Below are 26,327 nucleotides of genomic sequence, written 5' to 3'. Positions count from 1 at the left end.
GCCACATATTTTGTCCAGCTGGGCTCCAGTGCTTTTGCTTTTTTTGACATTACCATATACACTAGTTTACCAACTAGGGTATTTGTTAAGACACACATGCACAGAGACACACACAAAGGTTTCCCCTCCTTTAAATTTTTACTCAATACCAACAGGTTAGTACAAACTGGGTTAATACAAATTTAACAAAAAGAAGTACAGTAGCATGCTGTATAAAACTAGCTTATTTCAGCTACTTCCTTAACCACAAGAGGTTGCCACAGCAGATGGATCTGCTTGTTTGATAAGGGAAGATTTTTTTTACCTTGGATGCCCTTCCTCATCCACCTCCCAAAGACTTGTGTCTACTCCAGGGCTCAAACCAAGGATTGTATGCCTTGAGTGTGCTGAGGAACCAGGACATACTGTTGAGAAGTGGGCTACTGGAATAAGGCATGCATGGACAAGGACTATCATTACGGAATTGATGAAACTTTGCCAGCCGATTCACCGAGAGAGCTTTTATGCCCTAAGTCACCAATAGGCACGCCACGGTCTGGATCGGGACCCAGACACATTACTAGATTTTGACGGACCCTTTCTATTTTACTCTGCACAACTTTTCTTGTATTTAAAGCTGAGATGGTTAATGTGAAATGTAGTTAAAGAGGATGGCACGGTCCCCCTCACAGCAAGAAATGATCCAAATCCAGCCTGCAACCTTTCTGTGTAAAGTTTGACGATATCAGTTGATGCACTGTCCCTGCTGCTGTTCTGCATGAGTCACCCCCCTAAGCCAGCTCATCACTAGAAGCAGACATGGAGTGGCGTGACCACCAGCCACCTCCTCTACATGGAGGAAACTATATGTCAAGAATGAGCAAGACATGGACTCACTTATCCACTTCAGCAGGATTTACAGCGAGGATGTTGGGATGTCATTTGGACTGGATAAGTGTAGTTGAATTGTCGGCAAGAGAAGGAAGATGTTCCGGGCTGAAGGGGTGGAGTAGCCAAAAGGCAGATGTACAGGACAGCTACAAGTACATGGGTATCCCACAGGCCAGCAGGAACCATGTTAAAGATACACAAACATCAGCCACAGCCAAATAGTTACAGAAGGTAAGAGAGGTAGTATTATTATTAGTATTATTGTTATTATTATTATTAAGGTTAATCTTGTTTGTTGTTTTTATATATATATTCTTTTTCTTAATAGTGTAAATTATTATATTTATATTTATAATAACTGCTGCTGCTGTTCTGTGGGACAATAAAGGCTGTTTCTTCTTCTTCTTCTATCTAAGCCATTAATCATCAATCATTCAGTGTGTACCTTTCCTCTCACTCTATGGCAGCTGGGGTAGGCTCCAGCCCCCCGATTGGATAAGCAGAAGAAAATGGATCAGAATTTTCACATTTCTGATCCCAAATGTGTCACATTTGACACATGAGAACAAACTAATGAAACTGGCTGGACAAAAATGATGATACCCTTGGAAAAGGCTGAAAATAAGTTGACTGTAGTGACATGTTAACCCTTTATGTAGCACCATTTGCGGACTTCTGTCAGCAATTACCAAAATAACCCTATGTCGGGACTGAAGCACACTTTCTCAGCTTTCAGAAACTGTTTCAATTCGTCCGCTAGGATAAACGGCCACGTAATTATGGTAATTCAAAGTGCATTTGATGAGATGTCTCAGTGGTGCTGTTCACCTCAAGTAAGAGCAGGAAGCAGGTGCATCGGCGGCAATCGCCCACCATTAAAAGGTTAAACTAAGATGTATCCTGTAATTAGCATCACACGAGTTTGACTCGTAATCAGTCTGCCTATTTAAAGGGTAAAAAGTAATCACTGTGCTATTTGATACCACTTTGAACATGGACCACAGAAAACTAAGGAGAGAGATGAGAGATGAGAAAGACAATTAGTGCTAGAGGTAAAGGCTATGAGACGATCTTCAAGCAACCTAATCTTCCTGTGACTAGTTTTATAAATTATCAAACATTTAACCTTAGAACACTGAACGTGAACTATTCAGCTGTAAAGATCAAGTTTGATTTTTGCAATTTTTGCAAGTGCATATGAACAGAAATACTGCTGTCAAAGCGGTTAAATTATACTTCACCTGCATTATTTCACTTCTCTTTGGCCGGCTAAAGGATACTTGGACATGTTTTCTTAAAAATCCAACCATCCATTCACTTCTGCTTATCCTGTTCAGGGTCGCCGGGAGCCTATCCCACCTGACATGGGGCAAGAGGCAGGGTACACACTACAGGTCACCACCCCATCACAGGGCCAACACAGAGAGACAGACAATCATTCACACCTATGGGCAATTTAGAGTGACCAATTAACCTAACCCCAGTAAGTCCATGTCTTTGGACTGTGGGAGGAAACCGGATTAGAAAACCCACACACGTAGACATGGGGAGAACATGCAAACTCCACAGAGAGACACCCGGGCCAAGGTGGAATTGAACCCAGACCTTTCAGATGTTATTCTAACTGTGAGGCAGCAGTGCTAACCACCACGCCATCGTGCTGCCTTTTCTTTAATAATCAAAAAAAAATTTTTTTTAAATGAAACAAATAGTTGACTTGGTGGTTAGCGCTGTTGCTTCACAGCAAGAGTCCTGAGTTTGAATCCACCTTGACCGGTACCTGGGTGGAGTTTGCATGTTCTTCTTGTTTGTGTGGGTTTTTTGTGAGAATTCTGGGTTTCTGGATTTAAATGTAAAGCATAGATCACTGAGCTGGTTTCATCTTAGGCTTATATAGACACACTCATAATAATGGTTTTAACTAACTCTTCAATAAAGATATAAGATAAAACTTTAATGATTCCACTACGGGGAAATTTGCGCATTACAGCGGCTCAGTACAGAGAAGAATGAAAGGATGAATAAAATAAATGAAACAAATAGAATAGAAAACACTATATACATAAAATATATATCAATATCAATACACACACACACACACACACACACACACACACACACACACACACACACACACACACACACACACACACACACACACACACACACACACACACACACACATATCAAAACACTATATACAGATATCAAGGCTGAGAATTTTATCCAGAAATTGTATTAAAAGGACACAATGACAATGGGATAAGGAAATTTTGTCCAACTTTCATCCCTCAATGTATGAATTAATGAATTTGCATAGTCGCTGCTGTAGTACGTATGTAGAGGTATGAAGTTCAGAGCACAGTGGAAATTATCCAAAGCTCATCGTTCTTTCAAGGAATTACAGAAATTTTCAGTTCACCATAATAATCCATCACATCTGATGAGATCAAAGAATTTTTATCCCAGACAACTCCACAATTAAACATTCCTCAAATTTCTTCCATTATATCATTCACAGTGGAGTACACTGCCTCAACTCCTTCGTCCTTTTCTGGTTCACAGCATTTCATCTCTAACTCCATGACGACCTTCTCTTCTTCGCCCTCCGATATTTCTCTCCCCCTCCCAACATCGTTTTCCTGTTCTTCTTTGACTGCTTTCTTAATTTCAGCATACTCTGTCTTTGTGCTCTCTTGCCTCCTTCTTGCACCCCTGGCACTGTTTCTATTCAACAGGGAAAAATCAATGTTGGCGTACTCCACTTCTTTTGGCTCACTGTTAGAGTTCAGGGTCTGATTCTCCTGTAATGCCTGATCATAATATACCTGTTAGGTAGAAAGAAAATGATATGAGTCATTCATGTCTACCTGGTATACATACAGTATCAGTATTTAGCCCATTCATATCAATGGGTGAGTTATTTCCAAATTTTTGACTGGTACTGTCCATTCTTTCATGCTTCATGCAGTTATTTTTAATCAGTTATTTTTTTTATGGTCTGATAATCAGCTTAACGCAATCCCTTAAAATATACTTCTGTTTCTTTTTTAAATCTTGACTCTTAAATATGTGACAGAAATTTGAGATGCTGCATATTCTCAGCTACATGCCTCGTAAGCATACAATTAATGTTGCATGGATTTGTACTTCTGTGAGTTGACCAACTTCATGCCTCAACATCAGTGACTGTGTCTGGTTACCCTTCTGTCGGTTTCAAGTTTGCATGTCTTACTCTCAGTGCTATTTTCCTGTCTTATTTTGATAGTGTCTTGTCTCTAATGTTTTGGATTGTGCTCTACTTGCCTTGTCTTGTTCCTTGTCATTAGTGTTTGCTGTGCTCCCACCTGTTTCCTCCCTGTTGCTCTAAACTCTCCTTGTTCTGTGTTCTTCTAGTCCTAGTTTTCAGTTTTGTTTAGCTCCTGACCTACTCTGTGGTTGTTTAGTTTATTCTCTGAGCTGCCAGCAAATAAAACTGAGAATTCATTGTTTAAGTTTTTCATTACCAAATTGATCCAAGTCCTGTCTCCAGAATCCTGCATTGAGGATCTTAAACCTGCCTGCTACGCAGCCATTCCATGACACTTTTTGGTGTTGTTGATTGATTAAAGATTAAATGTCTGTATACTCCATATGTGTTTAGTGGGGATTGATCCTCTGACAGTCACTGTTGCTCAAACTCAATGAGAGTCCCTCCAAAGAGTAGATTATTTTATGTTATTTGTTTGTGTGTGCAAATTTCAATGTTTTAGCATTTTCCCAACTTCTAATTGAAATGGTGAACAATAACCTTCATTCACATGCCTAAAATACTATCACATTTTATAAAACATTCTTAAATACAGGAAATATTCAACACTAACAAATATATAAAAGATTGTGAATAAGTAAAATAAAACATACACTGAATAATTTAAATGACTTACAGTGTCAATATTTTACTCATTTAATATTTAAATATTTAGTTTTAGGTCCTGAAAAGCTCTGCTTCAATTGGTCAACTTATTTGTGAACACCCAGCATTAAAATATAAATCTGCATTCCTGTGATTTCTGACTGATTCTTGTCCATGGTGTTGATCAACAGCTGGAATTATATTATTGACATTATTGATTATTGCTACTTGCACTGTGTGTGTGTGTGTGTGTGTGTGTGTGTGTGTGTGTGTGTGTGTGTGTGTGTGTGTGTGTGTGTGTGTGTGTGTGTGTGAGAGAGAGAGAGAGAGAGAGAGAGAGAGAGAGAGAGAGAGAGAGAGAGAAGCTCTGTGCGTTCTGGTTCAACATGGTGGAAAAGGCGCAGAAGGCCCTGGGGCCATCACAGAGTTGTTACACATGTGAATATGTAGCTGAACAAGAATTCCTCTGTTATACAGTCATCTATGTTTTCATTCAATGACATTTTTTTTTTTTTTGGACTTGCATCACGGCCACTCATTCCTCTGCTAAAGCAACTATTTTAATTGACTTTGTTTGAAACTTGGCAGAGAATCTTGGCAGGGTGCATATAAAAGGAACCAATGAATTAATAATATTAATCTTAATCCTAATATTAATCTGACCCACTTTTTTGAAAATTGCCAAACCTTGGAGCAGGATGTGCTCCTTTGTGTGAACTTATAAAGTAAAACACCAAAAAGTAAAATATGGACACTTCAGTATTTTAAACATTTGTGCAGAAACACAGATTTTGACTATATTTAAAAAAAAAAAAAGACAAATGAACATAAATACCAGATTATCATCTTGATGTGTCAGCATCTCCAAAGTCTCATCCGATTTTCCAGAGCTTTTCCCTTTTTTTCTGGAGAAAAAGAGAGAGAAATTTATGTTCAGTTTTGTTTTATAATAATCTCAAGAGTAAATGCTTTACCTGTTGCACCTTTGGGCCAAACAACAAATGCTTGATGTAAGAAGTATCCCAGTCAAAAAGGCAATGATGATTTTTAGGTATTTCAGCCTAAAAACTGCTGATTGACCTACAAAAGATAAAAAAAACAAAAATGGTTCACGTCCATGTTATTTTGAATATATACAGTTCATGCAAAAGCTTGTCTGCCGATTGTGTAATTAAAAGGTTGCACTGATAAACGTGGTACTAAAAAATACGTAGTTGGAAAAAGTTACCATTTTTTTCTGCCAAGTTTCTTTTGATTGGGAGGTTTTCTTTTGCTTCTCCATTTCCATTGTTGCTGACACATTCAACAGAGCTGTTGCCATTGTTTCTTACAGTTAGACTGACAGTGCTGTTGACTGTGTGGTTTGTCACAGTGGTAATGACGGAGTACTCAGTGTGGTGTTTCAGCAGCGGCCATTTGATGGTAGGTAAAGGAAGCCCTTCACTGATACACACACAGGTCAAACCCTCTGACTGAAGCACACATCCGGAGCCATCGAGGATCTTTGAAAACCCTGTAAACAATAATCAGAATCATAAAACGAGGGAAGGTGTGCTTTTAGTGTAAATATGACCCTCAGATTCAAGATTAGTGTTGTCTACTTACAAGTCACAATCACATCAATGTATGACTTCACACTTGTATCCAGATGTTTTGCTGTACAGATGTAAAGTCCAGAATGTTCTGCTGTCACATTTGGAATGACAAGTGTAGCAGATCCAGTGTTACTGTGCAGGTCAGTGTAAGTTCCATTTTGAAGGTCTGTGTTGGGGCTACGTTTTTTCCACACAATCAGAGCTGGAGGGAAACTTTCAACACTGCAGGTCAGATTCAGAACATCTCCCATCTTAACAGCTGTATTCCCAATGATCTGAGGTTTCCTTCTGTCTGTGGAGCACATTTCAGTATAAGGATTGAGAAAATAAGTACAAGAAATTAGAAAATTACATTAATAAGAATACAGATGGGTAATAAAATGAAGAATAAAGTCCAACCTTTACCGGTTATCCTGTAAGGTATGTTTTGTTGGAATTGTTTACCTGTACCTGTGCCTCAGAGTGCCCCTCCCATCATCATTAAAACACCAAAAGACAGAATGTCCTTTAGAAGAATCGTGTTCCATCTCTCCAATAGATTTTCAGTCAACTTATGTGTGCTTTTATTTGGTTTTCATTTAATCACCCATCTTTAAGTGATAAACTTTAAAAGCCAATTACTTACATACAAACACTTCACAATATTATAGACCAAAATGTCTGACTGTGTATAATTCTGACCTTCACATTCAAAAAGATTAGTGCTATCTACTTACAAGCCACAGCCACATTGACAGGTACAGTCATGGTTGTATCCAGATGTTTTGCTGTACAGATGTACTGTCCAGAGTGTTCTGCTGTCACATTTGGGATGAAGAGTGTAGCTGACCCAGTGTGATTGTGCAGGTCAGTGTAAGTTCCATTTTGAAGGTCTGTGTTGGGGCTACGTTTTTTCCACACAATCACAGCTGGAGGGAAACTTTTAACACTGCAGGTCAGATTCAGAACATCTCCCTCCTTAACAGCTGTATTTCCAGTGATCTGAGGTTTCCTTCTGTCTGTGGAGCACAAGTCTTTTTTAAGCACTGTAGCACTGTATGTGTTATAACCATTCTACCAGAGAAATGTGTTATCAGTTCCTGCACAGATGTATAAATGCTAGCCTGCAAGGATGGAAGGCTGCTGATGTTAAGAATTAACTAACCTGTGTCGTGGTCCTGGGTCCAGCGTTCTAGATTTGGACTTCTGTTTGTATTTTTGTTTATTTTTGTACTTTTTGGCACCTGAATTGTTTGTTTAAGTTCATTGCTCTCTTGAGTGGCTGTTTAATTCGTTTCAGCAATCAGGTTTCCAGAAGTTTCACATGTCTTGTCAGGTCAATGTTTCTGTCTCTTACTTTGTTTTATTTTGCTAGTCTGTGTTTCTTGTGCATTGTATTAAGTTTTGCGTCCTCTGCCTTGTTAGTGTGATTCTGTTCAGCTGTGCTCCCTGGTGTGTCCTATTTCCCTGATTGTCCTGTGTGTGTATACTGTATATTGTCTGCATTTCCCTTAGTTCTCTGTTGCATTGCCCTTCATGGTAGTGTGGTCTCCTGTTCTGTGTTGTAGTGAGTTTGATTATACTTCTAGAAGCTTTCCATGTCTTTTGTGAGGAATCAGCAATAAAGCTGTGTGTTTGAGTCCACGACCTGCCTGCCACACTGCTCATTATGGCAATCTGATCATCTGTGTTTAGCAAATGCAAGACACAAAGTGCCACAGAAGAGTAGCAATTTGATTATTGTAGAATTTCATAGAAGATTTCAAATATCTCTTAAACACACAAACACACACACACACACACACACACCAGTAATAATTTCATTAAATCAACAAATAAAGGATTTGCTAGAAATGCCCCCTTTATTAAGCAGCCTTACAAAGAAAAGCTGTCCATGTCCACACTTGGTTTCTGGCTTGTAGTCAAAGGAATCAGTGTCTAAAATTTCATAACCAAAGTGCCCAGAAGTTGAGATCATATATTTAAAGGGTGGATTTATAATATATTCAGGGGAACTGGATTGGTCCAAACTTGTGTTTCAGTTGCCGGATGGAAATAAATAAAAATAGTGTACTTACATATCACTGTTAGAGTGATGTTATCTTTCAGGGGGGTGTTCATATGTTTAACTGTGCAGACGTACAGTCCAGAATGTTCTGCTGTCACATTCTGGATGAAAAGTGAGGCTGATCCAGAGTCACTGTGCAGGTTTATGTCAGAATTAATTTTAGTCCACATTACCAGAGATGGAGGGAAACTTTTAACACTGCAGGTCAGATTCAGAGTCTCACCCTCCTGCACACTTTTAGGCCCAGTGATTTTAACTTTCTTCACATCTATGACACAAAGGACAAATTACACATAAGTTCCTGACTTTTCTTCAATAACACTGCAAAATTCAACAGAACAGTGAAGATAGTACTCACGGGTTACATTCAAAGTTGCACTTCTCTCTGTAGTTGTTTCACCTGTGAAGCTGATCTTGCAGATGATTCTGGAGTTGTGGTGTTTAGCCAAAGCATTAAAGGTCAAAGTTGAGGTGTGTGTCTGTGTGAAAGCAGTTGTATTCTTAGTCCTAAAAGAGGTGATGTTTCCTGTAATGTGAGATTTAGTCCCTCCTGCTCCTCTCCATGTCCAGCTGATTTGAGGTACAGATCCAGAGCAGAGACCAGGAGCAGTGCAGGTCAGTGTGGCCCACTGTCCTGCTGTCAGTGTGGGAATCGTTACTGTGGGCTTCTGTTTAAGACCTGATGGGAACACGGTACATTAGTGAAGTCAAGTGAACTTGGAAAACAAACAAACAAAAAAGCTTCAGGTCTTCAACTACAACAAATTCTATTAAGGATTGTAATAGTTCCAACAGAGGTCAACAAATACTTCACTGAGATAATGAAAATACTAAATATGTTGTTGAACAGCAGCTCTGTTCTCTGTATGGTTGTTTGTTTGTCTAGTGTTTCATACCTTTAACAGAGACATTTACTTTAGGAATGAATGTAAATCCATCTTGTTCCCTCTTCAGTTCACCATTAACTCTGAGCTGATACAATCCAGAATCAGACCGTTTCAGATCATTAATGATGATGCTGCAGTTGTTCTGTCTCACATCAGGCTCCAAAAGTGACACTCGTCCTTCATATCCAGACTGAACTTTAATGCTGTTGTTGGTGTGAAATATCATGAAAGGATTAGGACATTTGGGTTTTTTTGCTTCACATTTGTACCAAACTAAATGTTGGGGTTTAAAACCAGCAGCAGTCATGAAGGAACACGGGATCACAACACAGAGTCCAGCCTCTGCTGTTGGTTGTCGCTCATTAAGAGTAACACAGTATTCATCTTTACAATATGGATTTCCCCACACTGAGGTACCTGTTAATGCAAATGAGGAGATGAAATGGACTGTGTTTAGTTTTAGGCAATAAAAATGTCTGATTCTTTATACCAAGGGTTTAATAGGTTTTGGATTTTACATTGCAGTCTAATAGTTTATAGTTATACTATTTATTATAGTTTATTTCAGTTAACAAAAATGTTTTTTTAAATTTCATTTTCGTTCACGATAATTACCCTGTTCGATACTGCAGTGATCTTTGTTATTTACATAAGCTGCTTGTTTGTGCTGTAGTCCACACAACAATCAGAACTTTAAACATTTTTAGCCCTTTTTGTGTGTAGATACTGAAGGATTTGTAAATGGCACACAAGACAACAGATGACAGTAAAGATATTAAATTATGATAAATTCAGGCTGAAATGAAATATTTATAAGCTGTATGTGTGTCAGGAAAACAGTTTTACATACAAATGTTAAAAGATTATTTAATATCAGCAGAATTATAAAATTTTAAGGAAGATCCAAACCTCTCACAGAGAAAAGCAGAGCTGCCCAGATGAGAACAAACATCCTGATTTGATCCACAGCACGTCGAGTCTCTCCCTTCAGAGACAAACTTTAATGCAGCAAATTAAGTAAACATGTGGATATTAAAACAAAGGAAAGTTCAGTTATTTTGTAGTACATAATGAATACATAACAGTCTTTACTCCATCAATCAACACCATCCATCCAACACCATTTTTGCTTTTTCCATCTCAGTCGGCTCTTACTTTTATTAGCAGTGAAATACATGTAAAAAAAGTCTTCCTTTATAGTTTTAAAACTTTTTTTTTTACCTCAGTTCTCTTGCTCTTCTTCACTCGTCTCTCCACAGCAATCTCTGAGTTTTTAATGTCGAGTTTCTGTTCCTCTTTTCTTTGTCTTCCTCCTTTTTGCTGCAAAAATCAGGAAGCTTCTCAGCACAGCACTGAAATTTACAGACAGTCTTATATCACACTATATATCTTACATACATGATTTTTTTTAATATATTATCTTGAAAACTGACATACCAGTAGAACTGGTATATCAATATTACAGCACTTTAACATAGTAAAACGCATATTAAAATCCAGATCAAATACATTAAACATCCAAAAAGATCTGACAGATATTCTTTCAGCATTTCTATATTTCAGCTGCATACAGTCTCTCTGCAAATACTTCTACTTTTGCTTTGCATCTATTTACATCCTGTGGAGTCTGTACTTTAATTAGAAACTGCTTTGCAATCTTATTTTAACACCCTAAAAGGCTCTGCTGTGCCCTCTGTGTCTCTGGAAACCTTTTGTTTGCAGCCTGCTTGAAGTGCAAGATTACAGCTGCAGGGTGTTTGTAAGAGAGAACAAATAAACTGCAGAGAAAAAGCAGAGATCAAATACAGACAGAGAGGAAAAGAGACATTACAGCTAATAGTTCCATTCACTCACACAAATACCAATACGCACATAGGATAGTGAGGTGGTGTAGTGGACAGAATTTCCTGTGGGGACTGGGATTAAGGAAATTGATTTTTTAGCTACACGAGGCCTTAATCTGGCAGTGTGTGAAACATTTAACATAGTGTTAGCAAGATGCAGAAGTACCGTGACCGCAACTTACAGACATCTGCACTTTAACCTCTGGGTGCAGCGCTATGAATAATGCATAAATTATATGGTTTTGCCTCGTTCATCTCCTTGTATGAGGAGATGAAAGAGGCAAAACCAGTCATCTCCTTGGTGTATCCATCACCGGGGATGGATACAACAAGGAGATGACTGGTATGCCTCAATATGATTGGCTTTTGTTATTGTTCCCTCCATTTGCAAATGTCATGCATTCAGTTCAGTTCATTTCAGTTTTACTTATATAGCACTAAAACCCAACAACAGTTGTCTCAAGGGCGCTCTACAGTGTAAGGTAAGGAACCTATAACATTAGCATTTAGCTTATTTTTCTATCACTTCACCATTGCTTAACACATACACCATGATTGTACTGCCATTAAAGGCCTTTCATACCACTGTAATTCATATCTACATGTATTAAAATAATAGAGTAATGTTAAAAAAGGTATTGAGAAAGATCAAATGCACTAAAGAACTTCAAGAATTTAAAATGAACTCTATTGGTATTTTCCCATTTCATCCACATTCAGCCTCTCTGCAGAGACTTTGCATATTTAGAATTTATTTGTGTATATTTATGTTGTGTGGTATCTATACTGTTCTTAACAGTTCTTGTATTATCTCATTTAAGCACTGTTGTCCTGTGTGTGTTTGTGCGAACTTCTTGTTTGCACAAGTTTCACACAAGAACTATGCAACATTTCGGTGTGTGTGTGTGTGTGTGTGTGTGTGTGTGTGTGTGTGTGTGTGTGTGTGTGTGTGTGTGTGTGTGTGTGTGTGTGAGAATGACTTTGCAAAGCTGGACCCACAGGATTTTGATCACCAACATTACATGTATCAGAAATAATCTCCTCAGTCTTTTCCACATTTAATATTAGGTGGTTTATGTCAGACTACAGCATAAATAGAAGAGACATCATTCAAGTCATTACATACTTTACTGAAATGTTTGTCAAAATGTAGCTATAATGGAACTGTGTGGCAGATTAATGTCTAAATCCTATAATATCTAATAGTGGCTGCAGAAGAAACTATGCACATAGCACATCGCATTAATTCACATCATTAATACCAGGATGTTTTGTGTTCTTCTACACATCATACAGGTCAGCTGTCTGTATTTAATAATGCAGCTCTCCTGAGCCTCAGTCCTCAGGATTTCACACAATCCACACAGTTTCTATTGTGGTTTCTTGATCTTGATGCCATGATGTTGTGTTTGAAGGAATTCTTGGTCAACACAGTCTTTATAGAATAACATAAGATTTATTATAAAAAGACAATGTCAAAATACAGATGCTCGAGACATCTGGGTGAGAAGGAAGGCCAATGATCTTCTGCACCCTGAACAAAGAAAGCTACAGCCTTATATATGCTTTAACATCTGGTACAGTACACACATTGTTGCACATAGACTGGTTTCTACCTGTTTTCCTCGGGGGGCTCAGAGACCCCCAGTTTTACAACTTTCCATATTTGGTAAAGATAAACAGTGAAGATGAGCTCCCAAACTGAAAGGCCCCTTGCTGGAATTTTCTTACACCTTTAGGAGACAACATAAATGCAGTTTCACATAGGTGTTTCAGACACTACACTATCAACGGACTTATTCCTTACATCAAAAAAATGTTGATTTTCCTTCAGCTTTTTTTAGTCATTTATCTTAATTGTCATGATGTTTTTAGAGATAAATACATGCATAAAACCTGCACTTAAACAGTATTGTTTTTGTTAGGACATCACTCACCAGCTCACACTCAGTCTTCAAGTCTGTTCTGTTTTTAAGCCACTGCTTTGTGTTGCTCTTGGTGGGTAATTATTGAAATGAACTGACTGCACATTTATATATAAATTAATGTAGATCACCCAAACAACTTTCCTCTCCCACGGGCGCATTTTTGCAAATGCATCATCACTCTAATTTGTTGTGGGGGTTTCTGTGGTAAAACTGACACTGTACCTCTTTAGTAAACCTGGCTGCAGCTTTTTTGATGCCAAAGTGGGTTTTGGCAGATGCAGACCCATTAAATCTGGCCCTAGATATCATGATGAGAGCTTTGACCACTCATATTGTTTTTATTGGGTTTCTTGAATGAAATATGCAACTGACTGTGCTAGCACACCAGCGGCACTGCACCTCTGGTTAGTGCCCATGGTGTAGCTGAGACTCCCATTAGCATTTGGTGGTGGGGTTGTGGTCTAGCTTTGATAATATACATACTGTCAAGAGTATTTGTCTAATGTTAGGCAGTTCTCAGTGGCCGAAGACAACTATTAGTGGGTCAGTAGGCTGAGTGAGCATGGTTTACGTAGTGAAATATCATTTTTCCTGTAACTTTTAGATATACTAAATGTTAGAGGACAATAAGATGAAATGCACTTCTAAATAAAGTAAGTTGTATTCATTAATAAAATCTCTCTGTGTGGAGTTTGCATGTTCTCCCCGTGTCTGAGTGGGTTTCCTCCCGGTACTCCAGTTTCCTTCCACAGTCCAAAGACATGCAGTTAGTGGGGTTATTCTAACTGGTTATTAACTGGTTATTCTAGAAGAAGAAACAGCCTTTATTGTCCCACAGAGGGGAAATTTGGGTGTAACAGCAGCCGCAGTTATTATAAATATAAGTAAAAATATAATAATTCACACTATTAAGAAAAGAATATAAATATATATAAAATCAACAATCAAGATTAACCTTAATACTACTAATAATAACACTATATACAATGTACATGAGTACATTGTATATTGTAATTGCCCATCGGTGTGAATGTGAGTGTGAATGGTTGTCTCTCATTCTGTCTTAGCCCTGTGACAGGCTGGCGACCTGTTCAGGGTGTCCCCTGCCTCTCGCTCTATGACAGCTGGGATAGGCTTCAGCCCCCCCGTGACCCTGAACAGGATAAGTGGAAGCTAATGGATGGATGGATAATAAAATCACCAGTTATTAATTGCAATGGTTGACATAAAGTTTTTTTTTTCAATTTAACTGAGTTAGCACTTTAGTCTTGTTGTATATATTTCAGCATGGAGCATTATGAGTGAGAATTATATTTCCCCAGTGTCTAAACATTTTTCCATTTAAATTAGAATTCTATTTTGTTTCATGCTTCATATGACATGAATTAAGTCCACAGAAACCTGCTTGTGTTGCACCATTCAGACTAACAGCATTAGAGGTATAAAATGTTAAATGAACGAATGTACTTTAATAAAACATTTTATTAATTCACCATACAAGAACAGAAAAAATACAAAAGCTGCAGTGAGGCAGCACCAGACAGACCTCACTATCTATATGACTAGTAATGTGCCACAAATGGCTTACTCTGCCCCCTTCTGGTGAGTAATTCAATTCAATTTCAATTCAATTTTATTTATATCGCGCCAAATCACAACAAACAGTTGCCTCAAGGTGCTTTGTATTGTGGGTAAGGACCCTACAATAATACAGAGAAAAATGAAGGATGATGTATGGTCACAGGAAGCAAAATAACAACATATAACTAAAATAAACAATAATATAATAAATATGGTAGTAATATGAATGAGCAGAGACCATTAAAAATAACCTTAAACTACCAAGAGTTTTTTTTCTTTAACTGGAAATAAATCATATAATTATGCTTTGACAAACCACCCAAAGAGAAGTAGACGCTACTGTCCCTGAAAAATTCAGTTAATATTTGACCCAAATGAAAACATTTTCCTATAAAAACTGTTTTGGAGTGATCACATCAATGTTTAAAGATCATGTATCTTTGTCCAATAAAACATCTAAAAGGAAACTACATTTTATTGTAGAGCATAAATCCCTGAAGTGGGTCCATATTTGCACACCGATGTCATCATGATTGTTTTCAGTAACTCTTCAATAATGCAGGGAGTTTTATCAGGAAAGATTATCAAAAGAAAAAGCCACAATAACAAAGGGATAAGGAAATTCTGTCTTCATTGCTCACTTAGCTGAATATAGGAATTTACACAGTCCCTGCTGCAGCATGTAGAGGTGTAAATTGTTCAAAGGTTCATCATTCTTACACTGAAAAAACGAGAAATTGAGGCTTTGTGAAATTTATCCCACATTCATGGATATCCTACATGACAAATTTCTGTTTCTTTGCAAACATAATCCATTCTTCTACTTCTTACATATTCTTTAGGGATATTCAGTCTGTTAGTATGAATGATGTTGTAATGAAACATGGCAATCATGTCTTTTCTTGAAGCTCTTGGAATGAAATTCCCTGGGAGGGGGATCAGGTGAGGGAGCGGCTGTCCCCAGTTGAGCGATAGCATGGGAGGGTTGGGAGCTGCTTGTCCTGGACTCAGACTGGTTTGTCTTGGGGCCATTCTTGCGTGTGTGTATGTGTGTATCTGTGGGTGGGAGTTGCTGGCCTCAGGGTTGGCGTTTTTCTGGGGTGCTGTTGTCACAGGCCCCGGGCCTGCTCTCTGTCGCCCTGTGGTGGGGTGTGGAAAATGGGGGTACTTACTGAGCCAATTAGCTAGCTCTCTCATTCCAGGGGTAGTCTTCTTAGTCTTCAGGGGTCTTGTTGTATATATTTCAGCATGGAGCATGGAACACACACACACGCACACACACACACACACACACACACACACACACACACACACACACACACACACACACACACACACACAAACAGAACAACAGTATATGCTTGTTTTCTTTTCGATACTTCTTTTTCAGGTGCTGTTTGTTTTTCAGGTTTCTGTTTGGCACAACAGAGCATGCAGACAATAATTTTGCTTCCTCAAGCTGCCAGACAGGACAGGTTTAAAAAAAAAAAAAAAGTGACACAGAGAGACAGCCAACCATTCACCCTCACATTCACACCTATGGGCAAATTAGAATCACCAATAAACCTAACCCCACTAACTGCATGTCTTTGGACTGTGGGAGGAAACTGGAGTGCCCGGAGAAAACCCACTCAGACACGGGGAGAACATCCAAACTCCACACAGAAAAGCCAACGTGGATTTGAACCCAGACCTTCTAGCTGTGAGGCCACCACACCGCCTGTGTTGTGAACTCACTAGTTTGAAATGTAATATAAAAACAATGCTTATTGTGAACTTATTAGAAGTCCACTTTTGCAATTGTGTAATACTGAGAAATACAGACGCTGGTTAATGAAGTATGCTTCGTTTATTGTCTTGCTGGTTTTAAAACCATTTAGCATTAATATTACAGGTAGAATCAGTTAAAGCTGAGCAGTGAACAAAATATACTTATCATTGACTGAAGTCAGCATATAATACAACAAAAGTAGTAGTATTTGCACTTAAGTAGTAGTAGAAATAGAAACATTTTGCTTAATTACTAGCATGAAAATATATTTAAAGTACTAAAATAAAAGTATTCATGTGAAATCTTTTTGACATTAAAAAGTCAAGTTGGAGTTACAGGTGAAACTACTACCCTAAACATAATGAAATCATTTGAACATTAAGCAACAGATTTGTGTTACATTAAATGACAAATCACATTAAATGATCATGATTTTTTTATGCAGTGTTTTTATGCAATGCAATATGTGTGAATGAAATACTTTAAAAATTAAATGAGGCCGAAGAAGAGAAATTATGTCAGTTCACCACATTCTAATTGTGTGGGACTCAATACAAAAAAATCACAAAAAATCATCAGTTCATCACATCCAATTAGATCAAATAATCTTTATCCCAAACCATAAAACAATCAAATTTCATCAATTATATCATTCACAGTGGAGTACACGGCCTCATCTCCTCCTTTGTGGTTCGGTGATTAATCTCCACCATCATCTTCTCATTTCAGCACACTCTGTCTTCGTGCTCTCTTGCCTCCTTGCTGCCTCCCTGACTCTGTTTCTGTTCAGCAGGGGGGAAAACATCAGTGTCAGCATGCTCCACTTTGTTTGGCTCACTGTTTGAGTTCAGGGTCTGATTGTCTTGACAGTCATAAACGTGTTAGTTACAAAGTAAATAATATGAGTTATTCATGTCTATGTGGTATATTTACTTACTGATTCATACAGGAAAAAGTTCTTTTTTCTGTATCAGCTTGAAGTGTGAATTACTTCACACTTCTGCTTTTTTTCTTGTTCTGTTTTGTTTTTGTAATCATGGTAATTAAAGAAGTCATGGTGCCAACTGTGACAGAAACTTGCGATGCTTCATATTCTCAGGTTTAACTCTTTGTAAGCTCTTTATGCATAAAATTAATGTTGCATGGATTTGCACTTCCATGAGTTGCTACATTAATGCTTCAGCATCAGTGACCTAGTTATTAACTTGTGTCTTCTTGGTATTGTTGTTTGAACAAAGATTAAGTGCAGGTATACTGTGTCTGTGCCATGATCCTGGGTCCACTGACCCAGTGTTTTGGTTAGACTTTGATTTAAGTTTTATTTCCTTCTTTGCGTCTTTGTTTTATTACCTTTATCCTGCTTATGTTCTGATTCCCACATCCTCCTGTTCTGTCAGTGTTCCTCTATCTGTTTTGTTTCTCATGTCTTATTCCCTTGTCTTGCGTTTCATGTCTCATGTTTAGTTTCGTTTCCTGGAGTGTTGTGTTTAGGTTTCTGTTTAGTCATGTTTAGGTTCCCTTTGTGTGCGTGCCTCCTTATATGTCAAATCCGTTTCCTTGTCTTGCTTCCTGTTTTATTTTGATGGCTTTCTGTCCCTGTGTGTTGTGTTCTGTTTTGCTTCCCTTATGCTCAGCTGTGATCCCCACCTGTTGTCACTGCCCTCATTAGCCCTTGTGTATTTATTGTCTGCTTTTTGTCTTTGTCACGTCCTTGACGTCAGTAGTTTCCTCCTGTGTGCTCCATTCCTGACTCCTGTTTACTATCATGTCAAGTTAGTCTAGTTTTGTTATTTTGTAGTTTGTGCCCTGCCTTTGTTTATACTCTCACTAATAAAGCCTAAATTTAAGTTCAGCTTTCGCCTTTGAGTCCTGCATTGGGGTCCTCTGCCTTGCCTGCCACATCGATACATGACAGCCTGTGTGCTGTGTTCAGACGGGACCCTTGCAGAGTCATTGCTTCTCAGACTCAGTGAGTCCCTCCAAAGAGCAACTCTTTGTGCCAATTTAAATGTATTAGAATTTTGTATTTCTGGTTACATCCCAGCTTCTGATTCAAACAATGGTAAACAAACAAAAACTCATTAAAATATCTGAAATACTACCACATATTACAAAATGTTCTTAATGTATTGAAAACTGACCCAATTCCTTACAATTGCAGAACGTTGGAGGCATTGAGAACAAACAGGAAAACCCCAAAGAGTAAAACATGGACACTTCAGTATTTTAAACATCTGTGCAGAAACTCATGTTTTAATGAATATATTTTAAAAAGCAAACTGAACATAAATACCAGTTTATCATCTTGATGCGTCTCCATCTCCAAAGCCTCATCTGAATTTCTGGAGCTCTTCTGTTTTTTTCTGGAGAAAAGAGCATTTTTACAAAAATTATTATGTGTTCAATTTATCTACAGAGAAAACGTTGCAAGAATTACAAAAGCAAACCTGTAGGAATTCCTGGCCAAACAAAAAACGATTGCTGAAAGAAGAACCACAGTCAAAAAGGCAATGATGACTTTTGTGTATCGCAGCCTAAAACCAGACGACCGCTCTGCAATTGAAGCAAACATGAAAAAAGTTCATGTTAATTGTCTAATTACAGAGTTCACATTAAAAAAATGTTTAGTTGGAGAACATATACCATGTTTTTCAGACAGGTTTTTATGGATCAGGAGGTTTTCTCTTTCTTCTCCATTTCCATTGTTGCTGACACATTCAACAGTGCTGTTGCCATGGTTTTTTACACTTAGACTGACAGTGCTGCTGACTGTGTGGTTTGTCACAGTGGTAATGACAGAGTACTCATTGTGGTTCTTCAGGAGCGGCCATTTGATGGTAGGTAAAGGAAACCCTTCACTGATACACACACAGGTCAAACCCTCTGACTGAAGCACACATCCGGAGCCATCGAGGATCTTTGAAAACCCTGTAAACAATAATCAGAATCATAAAACAAGAGAAGGTGTGATTTTATTGCATATTTGAACTTCACATTCAAGTTAGGTGCTGTCTACTTACAAGTCACAGTCACACTGACGTGTAAAGTCACAGTTGTGTCCAGATGTTTTGTTGTACAGATGTACTGTCCAGTGTGTTCTGCTGTCACATTATAGATGACAAGTGTAGCTGATCCAGTGTCATTGTGTAGGTCAGTTCCATTGTGAAGGTTTGTGTTGGAAAGTTTTTTCCACATAATGAAAGATGGAGGGAAACTTTCAACACTGCAGGTCAGACTGAGAACATCTCCCTTCCTAACAGTTGTATTTCCAATGAGCTCAGGTGTCTTTTTGTCTGTGGAGGATAGTTCAGCAGTTTTTATAATACCTACCGTCAAGAGCATCAATGTTTTAAAAAATGGCATCACACATTTAGCATAGAATTGGAAATGATATTTATTAGAATTGGAGAGCTCTGAATTTCAGGTACCAGAAAGGTGACTCTTCTGTCTGAAAGCCCAAAGTTGTGTACTTACAGATGACTGTTATGTTGACTTCATGCTTGAGGGTGTTGTTCATATATTTAGCTGTGCAGACGTACAGTCCAGAATGTTCTGCTGTGACATTCTGTATGACAAGTGCAGCTGATCCAGTGTCATTGTGCAGGTTTGTGTTGGAGCTAAGTTGTTTCCACACAATCAGAGATGGAGGGACACTTTCAACACTGCAGGTCAGATTCAGAACATCTCCCTCTTTAACAGCTGTATTCCCAATGATCTGCTGTTTCCTTCTATCTGTGAAACACATTTCAGTAGTTTATGATAAGGAGCAAGAAAACAATTAAAATTATTAAGAATTAACTTGTGTTTCCACGGGGCCTCCTCCTGGGAGGAGGCCCCGTGGTAGACCCAGGACCCGCTGGAGAGATTGTGTATCTCGGCTGGCCTGGGAACGCCTTGGGGTCCCTCCGGATGGGCTGGAGGAGGTGGCTGGGGAGAGGGAAGCTTGGGCTTCTCTGCTTAGGCTTCTGCCCCCGCGACCCGGCCCCGGATAAGCGGAAGAAAATGGATGGATGGATGGAACTTGTGTTTCCAATAATTCTGTCATGCTGTGATGCCTACGAGTTATTCTCATCCACCTTTGGCTTACTATGAATGTGGCTGGTCTCTGGCCACATACGTAAAACAAACTTAGCTGGAATGGAGATGCCATTCCCGGCCACTGTATTCAAATATGATGGGGGAACATGGCGACTTCCACAAACCAGCACCATATAATTATGTTTGTGAGAGTGCATCAGTTTATTGGAAGACATAATTAAAGACTAATTTATGACTGCAATAACCTTTTTTCTATTATATAACCTAAAAATATTACTACTTAACAAAATGTACAGACTGACTACAATGATCTATAGCCAATTACGTGTATACATTTCAGATGCATGAAGACTGGCAGTGTCTACTTACAAGTCACAGTCACATTGACATAAGAAGTCACACTTGTGTCCAGATGTGTTGCTGCACAGATGTACGGTCCAGAATCTTCTACTGTCACATTGTGGATGACAAGTGTAGCTGATCCAGTGTCATTGCGCAGGTCAGCGTGAGCACCACTGTGAAGGTTGATGTTAGAACTCAGTTTTTCCACACAATCAGAGCTGGAGGGAAACTTTCAGCACTGCAGGTCAGAGTCAGAACATCCCCTTCCTTAACTGTTGGATTCCCAATGATCTGCGGTTCCCTTTTATCTGTGGAAAACAATTCAATAGTTTATTTAAGAGACTTTTATATATTTTATTTGGACCATATCCTGTTAATCAATCCACCTCCATTTTACCCCAATGCGCATTTTGATTACTTTTTGATCTAGTTATATCTTCATCTTGTACAATAGTGTAAGAGTAGTCGTCAAAGCATTTCACTGCTAGTTGTAAGCTGTATGACCATGCATGTGACAAACAAACTTTGATCTGATTTGATTTGATAAGGAGCAAGAAAATAATAATCAAATATATTTAAAAAATAAATGCATTTTAAAAAACACTTGAAAACATCAATGATGCAGTGAGGAAATTCAGTGGATCTGTTATGCTGCGGGGTTCATTTTGATGACATAGTTTAGGTTTATCCCCCCCCCCCCCCCCCCCCCCACCCCCCATTGCTCTGTACTACAACTATCAAAACACCAAAAGAGAGAGAATATCTTTGGAAGAATGATGTTTCAGTGTTTCAGTAAATTTCCAGAGTATTAGAAACACTACAGCATCATATTGTAGTTTTTCTGGTAACACATGCTGTTTAATACTTTACTAATTATTAATTTATTCACCCATCATTTTAAGTTAGCCAGTTACTAAAATGACAACACTTATCAGTAGTTAAGAGACCAAAGTAAAGTATCTTCCTATGTATCAGATTTCTGAAATTCAAATTCCAGAAGATTAGAACCATCTACTTACAGATCACAGTCACATTGACATAAGAAGTCACTGTTGTGTCCAGATGTTTTGCTGTACAGATGTACAGTCCAGAATGTTTTGCTGCCACATTTGGAATGACAAGTGAAGCTGATCCAGTGTCATTGTGCAGATCAGTTTTAGTTCCATTGTCAAGGTTTGTGTGTTTTCTCCACACAATCAGAGCTGGAGGGAAACTTTCAACACCGCAGGAAAGATTGAAAACGTCTCCCTCCTTAACAGTTGTATTCCCAATGATCTGAGGTTTCCTCATATCTGTGGGGCACATTTCAGTTTTTTAATTAAGACAAGGGGAGAAAATATGACAAGAAATCAATTTAAAACCAATCAGACTGGTAACAAGATAAAGGAAACAAACCTGAAAGCATCACTGATGCACGTCACCCACTGCACTGATAATGAACATGCAAGATATGACAGAGGGCTGAGTGAATGAGAAAGGACTGTACCCAGAATTGTGGTCATCCCCTCCTCCCGTGCACTGCAATAAGTTTGAATCTCCTTCTACAAGTCAAATCCTTTCTGCATCACTCAGCCCTCTGTTTCCTGAAGTCCATGTACGCACAGAGGCTGAAAGCAGGAGTTAATAAGTCCTGCTGTCCACTACAAAAGTACTGAATAAAACGTTTGATTTAAAAGGGCTAAAATTGCTGTACATTTCTGAAATCCTACTTAGAAATTAAGGATTTCCATCCATCCATCCATCCATTCACTTCCAGGACTCAGAGTGTATAAACTGAGCCTGATATAAAGGTGTCAGACTCAGAGGACAGTAATCAATCGACAGGTCTTACGAGTTCATAATTACATATGAACATTTTACAGTATCTATATTATCACAATATATGTCTGTAAGGAATATAAAAGTATTTGTTTTATGAACTTGACATTCCAGAAGATTAGTCCCATCTACTCACATGTCACAGTCACACTGATATTAGAAGCCAGGGTTGTGTTCAGATGTTTTGCTGTACAGATGTACTGTCCACAGTGCTCTGCTGTAACATTCGGGATGACAAGTGTAGCTGATCCAGTGTCACTGTAAAGGACTCTGTTGGTTCTATGATTTTTCCACACAACAACAGCTGGAGGGAAACTTTCAACACTGCAGGTCAGATTCAGAGCATCTCCCTCCTTAACAGCTGTATTCCCGATGATCTGAGGTTTCCTCTTATCTGTGGAGCACATTTCAATTTTCAGGAAGGAGGGAGAAATTAAAACGGGCATAGATCCACTTGGCAAGAAAAAAATAAATACTTATTCCTCTACAAAGAAAATGTGAACTTTTGCACACTGATCGCATTGTTTGTTTTGTTGTTTTAGATGCTTGCAGTCAGGGAGAAAATTGTGGTTCCTGAAATTATTGAGGAGACTTGGATTGCTCCAAACTCGCAATATCAGTTACCTGATAGGAAAATAAATGAACAGTACAATAACTATTCTTTCCACAAGCACAAAGTTGTGTACTTACATATCACTGTTATGTTGACTTCGTGCTTGAGGGTGTTGTTCATATATTTAGCTGTGCAGACATACAGTCCAGAGTGTTCTGCTGTCACATTCTGGATGATAAGTGAGGCTGATCCAGTGTCATTGTGCAGGTTTGTGTTGGAACCAAATTTGGACCACATAACCAGAGATAGAGGGAAACTTTCAACACTGCAGGTCAGATTCAGAGCTTCAGCCTCCAACACACTTTCAACACCAGTGATTTGAACTTCCTCTAAATCTATGAGATAAAAATATATAAATTACACAATCATGTAGTTTCCCTAACATGATGACTTTATTGCAAGATTAAAGTTGACTCTGCAAAATTCAGTAGACTTCAGGGGGGGGAAGTTATTTTGAGACTAAAATTACTCACAGTTCACACTCAAAGCTGAAGTCTCTTCTGTAGCTGTTTTGTCTGTAAAGCGGATTTTGCAGGTGACATTGGTGTTGTGATATTCAGCTGAAGGGTCAAAGGTCAAAGTTGAGGTGTGTCTCTGTGTGAAAGCAGTCAGATTCTCAGTCTTGAAAGCAGTGATGTTCTCTGTAATGTGAGATTCAGTCCCTCCTGCTCCTCTCCATGTCCAGGTGATTTCAGGAACAGATCCAGAGCAGAGACCAGGAGCAGTGCAGGTCAGTGTGGCCTGCTGTCCCTCTGTCAGTGTGGGAATCGTTACTGTGGGCTTCTGAATGAGACCTAATGGAAATGCTGGGCATTAGTGGAATTAAATCCAAGCTCAAATAATAGGATATTTTCTGGGCTGTTAGTAAGAACTGCTGCAGTTCCTACCAGTTGCCCACAGAGGTTAAAAAAAAAACACAAAATAAATTAATACTTCATTAAAATAATAAAAATCCTAAACATGTTGTTGTAAAAGACTGAATAAATATTTTCTGCATATTTGTTCTTGAAGAAGTTTTTCATACCTTTAACAGAGACAGTTACTCTTGTAATGAATGTGAATCCATCTTCTTTCCCGTTCAGGTCACCAATAACTCTGAGCTGATATGATCCAGAATCAGACTGTTTGAGATAATTAATGGTGATGCTGCAGTTGTTCTGACTCACATCAGGCTCCAAAAGCGACACTCGTCCTTCAAATCCAGCCTGAGGCTTTTTTTCTGTGTTTTTGTCGCTGTGAAATATTATGTCAGCATCACTACAAGATCTTTTAGATGCTTCACATTTGAACCAAACTATATGTTTGGGGGTAAAGGCAGCAGCAGTCCTGAAAGAGCACGGGATCACAACACAGAGTCCAGCCTCTGCTCTTAGTTCTTGCTCACTGAGAGTAACACAGTATTCTCTGTCACAGTGTTCTGAGGCTGAGGAACCTGTTAGTGCAAAGGCAAAGTTAAAGACTGTGAACATTTCATGTTACAGCAATACACATGCCTAATTAAAGATACTGAAATAACTTTGCTGTTTCAAATAAGCTGCCTTTTGTTCATCAGAATCATTTCTTAGTCTATAATATGTGTGCTAACAGAAGATTTATGAGGTACAAAATTATGATAATCCTGGGTGAGAATAAATACCGGTCATTTGTATGCAGGTCAGGAAAAGTTAAATATACTTGATTGATTGATTGATTGATTGATTGATTGATTGATTGAGACAAACCTGTGCCGGCATTGTTGCCTCTCACAGAGAAAAGCAGAGCTGCCCAGATGAGAACAAACATCCTCGATGTTCGGTGCTCAACACTTTCAGGCTCTTACTCCACACAATAACTAATCCAGGAGACACAGTAAACATGCAGAAATTAAAACTAAAATTAAGACAAAGAAAAATTCAACAGTTCATATCACACATCTCAATAAATGCCGTGTGTATTTACCAACAGCTGTGACTGCATCAACACTCTATATAAGTTTTTGTGTTAAAATCTTTGTGACATCTGTTCCTGAAACATTAATTAATGAACAAAAACTATTTTTTACAGTTAAATAGCATTAATTAGACATTAGATCATTATTAGATCATTATTATGCATATTCCTGCATAATGGTCTTTTAATTTCACCAGCACTGCTATGGGTGTGAAAAAGCCTTTACATTTAGATTTTCATTGTTAAAAAGATATTTTGAAACCATTTTTAAAATGTTTTACCTCTTCTGTCTTGTTCTTCTTCACTCTTCTCTCCTCACTAACATCTGCTGACTTTCTAAACTGAAGTTTCTCTTCCTCGACTCGCTTTTCTTTTTTCCTTCTTCTTGCATCAGGAGTTCAGGAAGTTTTTCAGCAGCTCATCAAACTTTATACACTTTATTTTATAAATTTACCTTATAAAACACTTTCAATATTTTATCGCAGAATGTTCAGCACTGACTAAAATATTATTTTTTCCTGAAAAATCTAATTTTTAGAAACTGTCATTCCAGTAAAGGCACTTCATGAAGTTTCGTACACTCAGTTACATTTTATTTACAATGTTCTTTATACTGCAAGTTGGACTCTACAATATTAGAGAGAAAACATGAGCTGTTTGCTTATTTTTACATCATTTCATCATACAACACATACTTTGAATTGCAATAAAGGGCTTTCCTATTGGCTCATATAAGATAGTAAACAGCAATATTTTAAAAAAGTTCCTTGAGGAACATTAAGTGTATTAAAGAAGTTAAATGATTAATAAAAAGAATTTCTCTCTCAGGATTTCCCCACAACTGATTACAGCCTGTCTGCAAACACTTCTGCATATTTAAGCATTTTTTGTTTCCATTTATATTGTGCATGAGCTCTACTGTTATTATTAGCAATTGTGCAATAATATTTTAACACTATAAGGCACTGCTGTGCTCTCTGTATTTGCCCGAACCTTTTCTTTGCACTCGAGGTCCAAGATTTTAACCTCAGAACCATGTGAGACTCAACCAATCTATGACTCAACCAAACCGGACCCACGGGGCTGTGATTACCAACATTATGTCTGATAAAAGTATCCTCAGCCTCATTTAAAATGAGGTTTTTTGTATAATACAAAAACAAATTGCC

The 26,327-nt window shown here is 38.2% G+C and overlaps 1 protein-coding gene and 1 pseudogene across 1 annotated transcript; both read right to left on the bottom strand.

The window, feature by feature from the left end:
* Positions 1-3,075: 3,075 nt before the first annotated feature.
* On the bottom strand, positions 3,076-10,246 carry LOC115794838 (sialic acid-binding Ig-like lectin 10). Its single transcript, XM_030750502.1, has 10 exons — positions 10,203-10,246; positions 9,304-9,728; positions 8,766-9,086; positions 8,418-8,675; positions 7,077-7,358; positions 6,371-6,652; positions 5,994-6,278; positions 5,740-5,845; positions 5,601-5,670; positions 3,076-3,698 (listed from the first exon to the last, which is right to left on the bottom strand). The coding sequence occupies exons 1-10, from the start codon at positions 10,244-10,246 to the stop codon at positions 3,363-3,365; spliced, it is 2,409 nt and encodes an 802-aa protein (XP_030606362.1). The 3' UTR covers positions 3,076-3,362.
* Positions 10,247-17,130: 6,884 nt separating this feature from the next.
* On the bottom strand, positions 17,131-25,041 carry LOC115793969 (sialic acid-binding Ig-like lectin 10; annotated as a pseudogene).
* Positions 25,042-26,327: the final 1,286 nt, after the last annotated feature.

The sequence above is a fragment of the Archocentrus centrarchus genome, chromosome 16, assembly GCF_007364275.1.
Source record: "Archocentrus centrarchus isolate MPI-CPG fArcCen1 chromosome 16, fArcCen1, whole genome shotgun sequence".
NCBI lineage: Eukaryota > Metazoa > Chordata > Actinopteri > Cichliformes > Cichlidae > Archocentrus > Archocentrus centrarchus.
Note: the sequence above shows the minus strand (reverse complement) of the source record. Positions and strands in the feature narration are given on the sequence as shown.